Source organism: Nansenia antarctica (genome assembly GCF_963989245.1).
Source record: "Nansenia antarctica genome assembly, chromosome: 7".
Classification (NCBI taxonomy): Eukaryota; Metazoa; Chordata; class Actinopteri; order Argentiniformes; family Microstomatidae; genus Nansenia; species Nansenia antarctica.
In genome coordinates this window covers 26,865,885-26,879,537 of record NC_137677.1, presented here as the reverse complement: position 1 = coordinate 26,879,537, position 13,653 = coordinate 26,865,885, and the positions used below count along the sequence as shown (strand labels likewise).

Genomic DNA, 13,653 nt, shown 5'->3' with positions numbered 1-13,653 from the left:
TGTACATGTGGTACACAGAGAAAGCCAGCATCAGACGACCAGAGAGCTCTATTGGGCTGATATGCTAGCACAAGATCTGAATATATTCTGGTGCTGTGCCAGTGAGAGCTATTATAGAGACAGACTATTATAGAGACAGACTATTATAGAGACAGGCTCTTATAGAGACAGACTGTTATAGAGACAGACTATTATAGAGACAGACTATTATAGAGACAGACTATTATAGAGACAGACTGTTATAGAGACATACTGTTATAGAGACAGACTATTATAGAGACAGGCTCTTATAGAGACAGACTGTTATAGAGACAGGCTCTTATAGAGACAGACTATTATAGAGACAGGCTCTTATAGAGACAGACTGTTATAGAGACAGGCTCTTATAGAGACAGACTATTATAGAGACAGACTATTATAGAGACAGGCTCTTATAATAATAATAATAATAATAATAATAATAATAATAATAATTCATTAGATTTATATAGCGCTTTTCCGAGGCTCAAAGACGCTGACAATATGGGAAAAACGGAAAACACAGAAACAACAAGCAACAGATAACATGAGCACATAGAACACAGAGTTAACGAACGGGGAAGGGGAGGTTGTATGCATGTCCATGGGGGGAGGGGGGTGGCAGGGTTAGGGGAGATGGTTAGGGGTAGGGGAGGGTGTATGGATGTCCAGGGGGGGCGGGGGTGGCAGGGATGGGGGAGATGGCTAGGGGTAGGGGAGGCAGTGGAGCCCCTAGACTTTTGGGGGCCCTAAGCAAACAACATTATGGAGGCCCCTGGTAAGGGTCTTAGGCGGGTGACGATGTGGACATTTTAAAATGTATTTATTTCCCTGACACTAAAATATAATACGGTTTTACGAAGTTCGCGCATATGCGCGCGCTCGTGTGTGTGTAAGTAAAAAAACAGTCTGAAAGACTAGCGTCTCTTTTACAAAGGAGCCCTGGCCAAGACAGCCACAACACAACAATTACATTTGACATAATAAAAGCACATAAAAACATGCAAAGCACATTACATCAAAACAGTAAAAACAGTAGAAACAGTAAAAACAGTACATGACCACAGGTACAGTAGCACACCTACACATTGACATACTGGACCACAAGTAGCATACAAATTACATGCAACATGGAGCATGTAAATGATGCATGTAAATGCATGTAAATGATGGATCTTATCACGAATCATTTTTAAAGGCTTTAATATAGGCTACATGATGTATTAACTATTTGTATTTTGTACCCAGATGTCAAATAAATACGTAACAAATGAATAGTTAACTTTAAAAAAAACTGCCCCGCTGAAACAATGAGAAGGACGGGGGGGGCGGTGCTTCCCATCGGTCCGGCCTATCAGTGTCCTAGATTTGAGTAGGGTCCATCTGCGCGCAACAAATCCATCACCCGGAAATGTGTTATGCAAATATGCAGGCGCGGTATGATGACGTATGGTACATCACATTTCCGGGTGATGGATTTGATGCGCGCAGCGCAGATGGATACACTAGGAGTAAACCATGAATCGCCTTACTACGGCCTTACTACGGTGAAAACTACGGAAAAAAACTAATATGTAGAGTACAGTCCTATCAATTGTTCGAAAAGGAGTAGGAAGAAGCCTGTCCTACCCCTGTTTATACTTAACAATTATGCTTACATTATATAATCCAATTAATTAATACATATATTTCAGTATCATCCGTTCTAATACTTTTTCATTAAAAATAATTTAAACCTTTTTTTAAATAGAGCAATAGAGCAATATTTCTGCTTTCCTTCATATTTTCTTCATATTTTTGACATTAGGAACAAGTTATTAGTGTGATCACGATATCCAACCTCATGTACAATCTGTACTGCAGTAAAAATGTGGAACGCCCTTCCTATAATCTTAAAGGAGTGCAAAACACTGCCCACCTTCAAAACCACTCTCAAAAAACATTTACAGGAGGCTGCAATCCGTAACTGGACCCTCTAAATCAAAAATCAGATTAAAAGACCCGAACTACCCACTGTACATACTTTGTGTTTTGTCCCCCGCCCCCACCTGTGGTGTATGTCCCCACCTGCCCTACCCGCTGTACATACCTGATGTTTTGTTGTATTGTTCTTCCCATGATGGATGTATTTTTATCTTGTAGATAGTAATAGTTATTTGTCTGTATTATCTTGTAGATAGTACTAGTTTGTTTTGTCGGTCTTACATGTAACGATGAATTGAGAATCAAGGACCCCAATTGAAATAAGCCAGTGGCTTTCTTGGGTTTTTATCCTGTTAGTTGACCTTGTATGTAATATGTACTTTCATGTACCTACTTCTGCAAATCTTCTAATAAAGTTTTCAATCAATCAATCAAAATCCTCATAGCTTTTTTCTGTAGTGTAATCAATGGGTTTAAAGTGCTTTTATATTCATTTCCCCATATCTCCACACAGTAACTCAAATAGGGTAAGACAAGACAACAATATAGAGTATACAACATCCTCTGTTCCAGAATATGTTTTGCCCTGCACAATACTGCAATACTCCTTGATACTTTGGATCTAACGTATCTTATATGAGATTTCCAACAGAATTTACTGGGCTTAAAGTGCAGACTCTCAGCTTTAGGTTAAGGGTATTCACATCCAAATTGAAGGAAGGGTTTATGAATTATAGCTCTTATGTATAATAACCAAAAGTAATTAGACAATTGACTCAAAAGCTGTTTCATGGGCCAGTGTGGGCTATTTATTCCTTCATTATTTCTTTATCAATTAAGCAGGTAAAAGGTCTGAGTTGATTCCAAGTGTGGCATTTGCATTTGGAGGCTGTTGCTGTATACGCACAACATGCAGTCAACAGAGCTCTCAATGCAACTGAAACAGGCCACCCTTAGGCTGTAAAATGCACTTCAATTACATCTGGATTGTTACATTTCAAATCCTTTGTGGTGGCATACAGAGACAAAATTATGGAAATTGTGTCACTGTCCAAATACTTCCAGACCTAACTGTATATAAATAAAAGAATGTCAATGACCCCAGGTGAGGGACTTTATTAGGTCAAACAGGTTTGAGGGGTCAGGCAAAGGACTTGGTGGAGTCAGGCAAGGGTCAGGCGATCATCGTTGTAATCCATGGAGCAGGGCAGGAACCGTGGTGCAAGGTGCTGGGCTGGAGGTGTCCATGGTGCTGAGTGCACACTGATGAGCTAAATAAAACATTCTATTTCTGATGTCAACAGCACTAGGGCTCCTTCACAAAACCCTTACTGGAATCTTCATACACTCTGTGAATTAGTCTTTACTTTCTGATGAGTCAACAGCAATAACCCCATCCAGTGCGACATGTAGATAGCATATATTTAGAATATGTAAAATGCAAACACCAGAAATGCAAGAAAGTTTATGAGGTATACCAAATGGAATTAATAACAAGTGTTACAACCCTTCTGTCTAGAGTAAAATAAGGGCCTAACAGGGTAGAGTGCAGAATGTACAGGTGTGTTGCAACACAAATGCCCCAAAAAAGTGTACAAGGGATCAAATCAATTCAAGCTTTATTTGTATAGCGCATCTCACAAGATACGACTCAATGCGCTTCAATCAAGACATCATTGCTGATTGCACTTTAGCACAAGTGCTCTTTCAACATTGTCTCTATGGTCTTTCAGCTTCCTTTTCTTCTCACATTTCGACCATATAATGGTGAGACAGCTGCTTCTCACTGTTGAGACAAAATGTTATAAAGAAGTGATTAATAATTAATTTAAGAAACTCACATTCATCAGTGGTTGCAAACTGTCATGGAATTTGTATTAGCACTCTCCTCATGTTTCCAAAATGCATTGCAAATGCAATGCACTAACAAGTCATTGGTCACTCTTCGTTGGTGTTGAACTTGTTGAGCCCTTTCCTAAAATAATAATACAGTGCTTAACCATGTTACAATGAAAAGGTGCAGTTAAGTACTGAATGAGTCACTCACTTTCTTTCCTTGATCATTCTACCTCAAGTGTCCTGATATAAAGTGTGGTTTCACTTTCCAGGCTTCTGACATCTTTGTCCCTGGTAACAGGATACACACATAAGCATGACTATGTGTACAGCTGTGAATGGTGGATAGTATGTTTGTATGCAATAAACTTCATTCACACTAACCAATTCTTTAGGAGGAAAGCTGTAAGGCCTCTTGAAGTACGTGTGGTCCTCGTCAGTGTCCAGTGGCATCTGTACAGAGTCCACCATTATTGCCAGTATGTTTTACATGAAAGGGTTAACTACTTCAAAAAGAGATCCAGGCTGGATTCAGAATGACACAGTACCACTAAACATATTGCATGTGCCATAAAGTTGCATGGAGTATGTGTTTTAGGAGCAGTAGCCCATTCAGAAACAGGCACACGGTCATAGATACTTAGTGAGAGATGCACTGACCATGGTGTTGCTTGCATGACTCCTTTTAACACTTGAATAGGTCCTGAATACAGGTGGGACACTGTCGTGAAGGGTCGCTCTGCCTTCCTCACTAAAGTGAGCAAACTTCCTTCCATATCTGAAATTAACACACATTATCTTCACCGGAAGGTTGAATTGTAGGGCCAGGTGTTACCCCAAAGTCCTCTTGATAATAAATGTACAAATACAATTATTATTTTTGTAGCACTGCAGCATACCCTTCCAGCCCAATGTTTTCCACCAGGACAATACACCACCACCTTCTCAGGAGAGACATGTCATCCTAAAGAAAGAGCAGTTACTCAATTTGCATTCAAAGTCTTATAGCATATTGATATAATGGGTTCTTGTTTTCTTAATACTTACAATGCTGAAGTCAAAGGTAGCCTCCATGGCGAAATACCAGGCATACTGTAATGAGAAAAGACACAAAGACAAGATTACCATGTGACAGCTTATAACTCAGTGAGAAGGTAGTCACACACATCCAATGAAATGTACATGGCTGATAACTCCATAGGAAAGTGATATGAGAGGTCTGCACACATGAATGTTCCTTAATACCTTTTATTGCACACCTTTTTATTTGCAAATGCACAAACAGAATGTTGGTCAGGACTAAGTGGTGGTCAGTCATTGTTACATACATTTACACATTTTTTTGATGGTTTTAAGGAACAATCAAGTGTGCCATATCACTTGGTGGCATTACCATAACTCACCATTATCATGAAGACACCACAGTCATTGCCACTGGTCTGCCTCGGAAGCCCCTGTACGAAGAAAAGTTAGTTAGAGAATAGTAGGTAATTATGACTATAGCTATAATATGATAGTAACATTCAAACAATACCTCCAAATCCAGACCAGTCTTCTCTGTCCAGGATCCCGCAACAATTTTCTCAGCAACACCCCTGGGCAACCAAGAATAAAACTAAGTCAAACAAAGAAGTACACACCTCCTACAGGAGAGAAAAAAGGAACAACATTCGTACCACTGCTGCTTCAGAACCACTTCACACCATGCAAGTCGGTCGATCATGCTTATTTGCAAAAGTTCAATGAGGAGGATTTCTCTGTGTCTCTCTTTCCTTGTGTTGGAAATGTGTCTATTTAAGTCCACTCCAGCTTTCGGGAAGCCAATCCTTTCTGAATGTTGGACAAACAATCAGTACATAATGCATGCATTGCCACAATGCCTCCTGATTGAACACAAGTCTTTAGAAATGGCAGTAACATTAGACAGGTCAGGGGACCGCCAGGACACACATCATAGGCAGGTCAGGGGACCGCCAGGACAAACATCATAGGCAGGTCAGGGGAACGTGACCGCCAGGACACACATCATAGGCAGGTCAGGGGAACGTGACCGCCAGGCAGGTCAGGGGAACGTGACTGCCAGAGCAAAAAATATTTGGGGTAACCTTAATAGTGTTCTGTAGGCTTCAGAGGTGAATCCCCTTGGAGTTTTGAAATACTGCGAATCTAGAAAGAAAATTTCTTTCTGGTGTGGCCTCATTACCTACAGGGAATAACGCATTCTGGACAATAAGCAAAAAGGACACTTTGGGGGTAATACAATAGACACAAACTCACAAGCAGATGGCATATGAAGGTTAAAGCTGAGAAATGCTCAACTACATTGTATGTCTTTATAATCTACTACTGTGGATGTCATATGTTGCATATAAAGTTATGCTCTGTATATATATATATATATATATATATATATATATATATATATATATATATATATATATAGTACACTTACACACAGGACAAAGTGGCCTGGAACCCACAGTGGAAGGATAAGGGCATCCTTCTGATCAGCATGTTCCTGTTCAAAACCATGTACTGCATTTATCATTTTTATCCAACACTTAACTGGGGTGTGCATGATTATGAATTACATGATAATTTGATGAAGTCCTTTCTCAGACATGTAGTGTTTTTTTTGGCTTAGTTTTAGGTATTTAGGACCAACACAGCTAATGTGCTGATGTCCCATGAAGGGCATGCCAATTGTAATGCTGGATACAATGTTGTCTACATAGCTGTTTATCTTATTCAAATACCGGCTCAATCATTTGACTTACTGGGAAATGGCTCATGGGATCACAGTTGTGGGAATGGACCCACGTTGAGGTTACATGAAGGTCAGCAATGAAAACCGCCTTTCCCTGTAGAATTCAAGTGCATCTAAAATTAGTCAATGCTAGAAAATGGTACGTAAAACATATGGCTGAGTTCCAGCTATCTATTAAAATCACAACAAGGCATATAAGCCACAACATTACCTTTTCATCCAGGCACTTCAACAATCAACTATCCTTAGTATAAACATTTCTTGCATAAATGATTTAAAAAAAACATACCTTCATAGTAGCCATTTGGTCAATCAGCCTGAGGCAAGCGTTTCCTACCTGGTGATGTAGTTTACAGATAGCGTTAGACAATGAATTCATGACAATTTCTTTTCAAAACATACCTTCACCACTAACATGGATAGTTGTAACATACAAATGAGTCGATGTCCTTTTGAAGTCCAAGGGTCAACATGTTTTCCCTGTTCAGGCAAGTTGTTTTATCTTTGATGATGAGCTCATCATGTGGCCTTGTAATATCCAGGACATAGTTGATCTGGAGAGGACATGTACAAATAAATCAACAGCAAAACAAAGAACACAGCATGAACGTCAGTCGTTTTCCAAATGAATAATAAAATACGAAGGACAATAGTATATAGAAACATCAGTTTACCAGCTGCTCCTGAAGGGGATGATGACCCTTTAGGGTCCATGAGGCTCTGCAGGGCTCCAGTGAGGACATTATTGTTATGTCCTCACATTTTTCTGAACATTGGTCAATGTTCTGCGGTTCCTTTTGCACTGTAGTAAAAGGTAGATCATCGTCATGACTTGATCCATACACATTTGTCCAGCTGAACCAGTTATACAGATGATAACAGGCTGTCATAATACCTGAGGGGTGTGCTGGAGATGAAGTGCCACTTGAATACAGTGTAGATGCTAAAAAAGATATGATCAATAATTTAAAAAACATTAGCAGTGGAGACAAAACAATTTCAAAGAGAACAACATTTAACACACATATGTAAATATTTAACACGCACCCATTACTGCCTTTCCACTTGAATCAAGGGTGATGTCCTCTGGTGACACTTTCCGAAGGTCTGTCAGGGTCTTCTCATTGACCATGCTGTTGTGGTGATGAATAATACATCGCATGACAAAGAGATGGCTTCCCGGAGACATCAAGTTCATAAAATAGTTATTTTTTTTCATTTTTGAGAAAAGCTGTTCGGCTGTTTGAGAGTTCACCCAGCCACAGAGCTCCGGGACAAGGCCTATCTTTCTGAGGCAATCCTTTGGGTCTTTTGTGTTAGCCTCATGGAAAGTGTCATAGAGAGCATAGTGATCCGAAGATCCTGTTGTAGGGTGTGCATTTATGTCCACGGGCTCCTTTTTCAATTTTAACCAGGGCAGGTTTATTTTCAGCCCACCTTTCTCAGCGGACTTCAGATTGTCAGGTGTGGCTTCGGTCAGTCTGCCTTCATTGGTCTGAAGGGCAGTTCTTCGGATTCCCTCAAGTTGGTGTGAGTAGCCAAACCTCTGGCAAAGTCATATATGGCCACATTTGGGAAGTGTTTAAAAGACAGCAGCATGTCCGCATAATCTCTTGGGCTTTCAGCTCTTATATTGAACTTAAGCGCATTCACAATTCCACATGGGCACATTATCACTGCCCAGCCGCCTTAACAGGAAAATAAATTGAAATATAAGTACATGATAATATAAGTACACTGGTGATATAAAGTGTTTAATTTGGACTTATTTTCTCTAAGCAAAAATATAATAAATTCCGATAATTGTGTTTTGCTAAACTTACCAGATGCACTCCAGACCTTTTGGAAGACCTTGTCATATGTACTGCGGCTTTTCATCTCCTCCCTCAAGCGAACGATAAGGTCCATTTTTGACCCGGTTGAGTCAAGCCCACAGTGTTTTACCAGGTTTCGCACTGCAAGAACCTGTGTTTTCATGGTAGTGAAAGTACATTAACAACCAGATAAACTATTACATACAGACTTCAGTTAAATTATATTAAATGTGTTGCTTACACTTATGCATGACCATCTAATAACAATTAGTTTGAGAAAATCTTTTAAAGTAATCTCACCTTCAACTTCATTATCTCATTGGTCAATCTCTCCTCGGTTACGTCCATCTCTGCCGCCTCCATCAGTTGTGAAGTATTCCTACCTCGACCCTTCATGTACTCTGTGTTGAAGACAATGTTGTTGGCCCTGGTCTGAGGACCTATCCATGGTGCCCAATTATGGTAGGAAGGGGATACCACACAAGGATTTGCAGCATTACCTAGGCAAGAGCAAACAGACAACACAAGCAAAAACACTAATGGTGGTCAACAAGGCTATATACTGTACATAATACAGGTACATGCACCTAGAAAACATATACAAAAATGTACACCTGTCTTCAGTTGGATACACTTGGCACAGATCACTCTTTAAATCCTTCCCTTTAAATTCCTCCAAGTTGAAAATCTTCACTTACTCTTCACAAAGCCTCGACAAAGGATCTCTTGGCTAACGGAACGCCAGAAGTCCTCAATGTCGACCCGGCCATCAAATATAGGTGGTGGCTCTGGGATATCACTGACTGAAAGACAAACAGTTACATAACATAGTAAAAATAACAGTGGTCATTGTAACAGACCTCATAAGAGATAAGCACTCACTTGGCATGCTGAAGACTCCCTTCTTATGCAAATCCATCACCACAACGGGAGGATGATCTCCACAGTTCACACATGAGAAAGTATATGTATGCGAGGAAAGGGCTTCAAAATGCAGGTAACCGTGGAGTATGGAGTCCTTGGCTGGATAAGTTTGATTGTTTGTGGCTTGTAAAATCTCCACAGCTCTTCCCACTGCTGTATGGTTCTACAATTGGACGTGGAGGGAAAACTGTCAGGACAACATTAAATGGAAAGCACAGGCTAACACATACAAAATATCAAACGTGTGTTACCTGTACAGAGTTCCTCAGGTAAAGGCATAACTGATGTGTCAAAATGACACTATCATTAAAATTATGCAGCCCCTCTGCCCACTCCTGGTAGCGGTAAAATGTGCCACATGCTGCACATTTTTTTACGTATGTTGTTATCCCTGTAAAAAAGGATGTCAGTGACATGATGGTTACTATATGATGGACAAACCACATATTTGGTAATTCATGGAACTAAACAATTCAGAAATAACGATGTCTGTCATGAAATGCAACCTACCCTCCACAATTCCAGTGACTGTGACGATCTTCGCTTTTCTGGACATGACAATTGGCTCAGAAAGAGCAACTTCGCCGGGACACTTATGGCAATAGTTCTCTTGTGGAGCCAAGTGCCTTGGTATATCCTCTGATTGTAAGACTTTAATGGGAAGATCTGTTGGCAGGGCTTTGTGTCCTATAAGGTAATCCACCATATCCAACAGCCTTTCCTTTCCTTCTGGGGGATACAGGGGAACAGCCTGTGTGTCCTCAGGTGCTGCCTGTGTGTCCTCAGCGGTAAATGTCTCATAAGAAGAGTCTTCGAAATACTTTTTGGTGAAAAGGGTAGGCCTTGTTTGGTGCACGTGCCACTTGGCTATAGATTTGTGTGGGCAGGATGTTCTGGGTTTTGAACATGGGCAATGCCAGGTGTTTATGGAATGTTCATAGTGGACCATGACCCTCCCCAATCTTGAATAGGAGGAGATGTGTGGTTCCAACACTGAAAAGAAAATGCGTCCCTGTTCTTGGCCAGGGTTCACCTCAACACTGAGTGGTGCAGCTTCTTCACCAGCAGCCAGCTTCCTTCTCAGACACACACTCTCTGTGTCCTTGCTAAACCATTTGTTCAGGACCATTTCTGAGAGAATCCCTTCATCAAGATCAATGGCTGACTTGGTGTTCACAGGACAGTACACCAAGGACCGAACATGGTTGCAGTCAAAACCCGATAGGCTACTTCGACGTGCATAGTCATATGCCTTGCTGCATGTCTCTAATTCACAGGTTACCTGGTTATTACCCCAGGAACATTTTTGGACATGAATCCAGTGCACAGGACCCCTAAAGGTCTTGGAAACAGCAAACATTCCCTTTTTGTTATCTATGCAGAATGATTGTAGATGGTGATTTGCTGTAATGTCTAATGGATTTGATGAGTGGTACCTTTCGATGTGCTTCTTGACGTTCTTCTTGTTGAGTACTAAGTTACAAAAACAACATGTTGTTGATTGGTACCTTGACCTCGATATCTGGGGGGCTGTCTGAGACGTAGTTGCTGGAGCCGTCGTCCCCACAGCAGCTGGGAGTTGAGTGCAACACTTTTTTAAGTGATTAAGAAAATACTCCTTACGCATAATGACTCGGGGGCAAAAGCCACAGTGATAATGGCTGTTGGTCACACAGTCACAGTGGCATTTATAAAAAGCATATCCTAAAAGAAATAAAGAAAGTGATTTAGAAGATAGGCCTACTAGAAACATACCAATAAGTTGTATTTTTGTAAATACATAATTTGAAAAAAGGTGTTTGTGAGAACAATACATAATCATGTCACTAACAATAATAGACCCCTGGTCTGAGGTAGATTACTCTTCCTGCTACGACTGGTGAATTGATGATTCACTTGCTTAGTCAAATGTATTGATTAAAAGTCGCTTTGGAAACAGGCGTCTGCTAAATGCCCAAACTTTTATTAAATAAAAATTCGATAACATAGGGTCCATGCCTATAACTTGAACTTTTGCATTTGAATTAATAATTAAACCCACATTAGGTAATTAATTCAGCGTTGCTAACAGGTCAGAACCGTAATATAAATCTAATGTGGAATGTGAAAGCTCACACAAACATCAAATGAGCCCACAATGTCTGATCTAAAACTAATTTACACCAAGGATGTGCTGGGGCACAGAAATAACACATTAACACCATTTAAAATTCAAATGATGACATGATAATATATAGGTGGACTTACCTCCATATTTCACAGCAGAACTATGGTGGAACTGCATATGAGATAGAAGAGCAGGGTACTTCCCTGCCTTGTGACAACATGGACACTGGAATGTGTCCAAGTCCAATCTCTTAAGCGCAGGATATTGTCCATCTGGAAACATCATGTTGGTCTATGGAAGAATAAAATATAATTAGGTGAATGTATCGAATGTGACTCCAAATAACTTTCATTTCCTTTAAATTGAATATTTCATTCCTTTAATTCATCTTGCTTGAAAATATGTGACCTGAGCTCAAAATATTATATGTGCAACCTACATACAACAGTGAACACACTACCAAAGTTCGAAAATAGCATATAGTTCATCTTTAACTTAGTGTTAGTTGTAATAATTACCACGTGAAAGTCATTCCCTTCCCCCCACCTGAGCGCGGCGTTTTTTAGCCCTGCCGGCTGTACATGTTTATCTTTGTTTTGTCACTATTTGCACTTCTGGTTATATGCATAACTGCATTTTGTTGTTGGTACTTGTACTCAGCAATGACAATAAAGTTGAATCTAATCTCATATCTGATAACGCTAAACCACATAGAATTACCCAATTAGATGAACAAAACTACAGCCAAATGCGTAACACATGCAACAACCTAAATAATAAATACATATATGAAAACTATAACATGTTCATTAATAATATTTCGAAATTCTCACCTGAGCTGCATTTGCCATTGTACTTGTAATTCTTCTTCTTCGTCGTCTGTATTGTATTGTAGCGAACGGAGATTGGTAGTCCTCTGTATCGAATTGTAGCGAACTATCAGATCCTTCAAAATCTCGCGGATTCTCGCGGTTTCTTTTACCGACGCGCTTACGATGACGTGGCCCAACACATTTCCGGGTGATGGATTTGTTGCGCGCAGATGGATACTATAGCTAGATTTGCCGCTCGCTCCGGGCGGCACATAGAATCCGTTCTATGGATAAAGGTCTCCAGAGGTTTGGAGCGAGAGCAAAGCGGAAGTGGAAACGGCTGGCACCGCGAGACTAGCCAGCTATCAATAAACTACAATTCATCAGAGCAATTGCGCGTCATCTCCCTGTCATCAGAATGATCACGCCCCTTTTTGGGTGATAGAAGGGGAGAAGTTTGACTGGCGGTCAATGGGAATTTCTGGTCTTCGCTACTTTAATCCGATAAAATAAGAAAACCGTAGTGCTTTTTAGATATTAGGCGCCCAAATCCGATGGCCAGTTAGGCAAACTATTATATAGTGTCGTTGCCGATCAATGATCGACGTCGTTATATAGAGAACATTTATGAAATAGGGGTTGATTTATCAGAGCAGTCATACGTCATCTCCCTGTCATCTGGGATTTGTAGTTCTTCATTTGATTTGCCGTGTAAATCCCCAGACTGCCCAAATCCGATTGCCAGTTAGGCAAACAATTATATAGTGTCGTTGCCGATCAATGATCGACGTCGTTATATGGAGAACATTTATGAAATAGGCAATGAATGTGTGTCCTTTCAGTCTGCCTCCATGAACCACCCGACCCAAAGGCCTGAGGTGTTGTAGGAGGTATGAATATGATTTAGGGGGTATTTAGTATAACAGGCTAATGGGTTTATTGTGAGTTTACTTTGATTGTTTGTTTATTGCCTAGATCACCGTATTGAGAAGTCATATGGTTATGGGGGGTGATATTGCAAGGTAATTTAAGCACCTGCGCACCTTGCATGGTGGTAGTGGAGAGAGAGGGGAGCGATGCATTTTTGTTGACCGCATTATACGCATATTCTATACGCATAGTTTGTTATTTTTCTGGTTTTGATCGCTTATGGATTATTTTTGTACGTCGCCAAGTTTGATTGTTCTATTCAATAAATGCTCTAAAACGTACTTTTCATCTCAGCGGATTGTTTGGCGCGTCATACAATTACCAGCCAGACCCTGGTTGCGTCTCTCAGCGACTTTTTACTTTTGGCTCTATCTATCTATCTCGCTACAGGTGTCATATAACCCTAACCCATATCCTGCCATATAAAAGAACCTTATTGAATCTCCAGGTAATGTATTTCTGACATCCATCACTTTTGCTGTCGTTAAGATACTTTATTTTTCTGTTTTGGTAGTCTGTCCA

General features: G+C 40.3%; 1 protein-coding gene across 8 annotated transcripts; it reads right to left on the bottom strand.

Moving 5' to 3' along the window:
- Positions 1-3,686: 3,686 nt before the first annotated feature.
- Positions 3,687-12,263, bottom strand: LOC308161800 (uncharacterized protein). 8 transcript variants are annotated; one of them, XR_013937562.1, is made up of 9 exons: positions 12,223-12,263; positions 6,555-6,638; positions 5,181-5,372; positions 4,825-4,869; positions 4,677-4,741; positions 4,438-4,555; positions 4,162-4,230; positions 3,989-4,068; positions 3,715-3,727 (listed from the first exon to the last, which is right to left on the bottom strand). XR_013937562.1 is itself a non-coding variant. In XM_080535874.1 (9 exons), the coding sequence occupies exons 4-9, from the start codon at positions 5,187-5,189 to the stop codon at positions 4,007-4,009; spliced, it is 360 nt and encodes a 119-aa protein (XP_080392000.1). In that variant the 5' UTR covers positions 5,190-5,231; positions 5,312-5,372; positions 6,555-6,638; positions 12,223-12,263; the 3' UTR covers positions 3,801-4,006. The 8 variants fall into 8 exon arrangements, 5 of the variants coding, with proteins under 5 accessions (XP_080392003.1, XP_080392000.1, XP_080392001.1 ...); XM_080535874.1 differs by lacking the exon at positions 3,715-3,727 and having other exon boundaries at positions 3,801-4,060; positions 5,181-5,231; positions 5,312-5,372; XM_080535875.1 differs by lacking the exon at positions 3,715-3,727 and having other exon boundaries at positions 3,801-4,060; positions 5,181-5,216; positions 5,312-5,372.
- Positions 12,264-13,653: the final 1,390 nt, after the last annotated feature.

Bases quoted from the DNA above. Each gene is read 5' to 3' on its own strand.
- LOC308161800 (XM_080535873.1), bottom strand. The intron at 4,742-4,824 runs GTAAGTATTAAG...CTCTTTCTTTAG, and splicing joins CTACCTTTGACTTCAGCATT to GATGACATGTCTCTCCTGAG. The intron at 4,556-4,676 runs GTATGCTGCAGT...TGTTAATTTCAG, and splicing joins GAAAACATTGGGCTGGAAGG to ATATGGAAGGAAGTTTGCTC.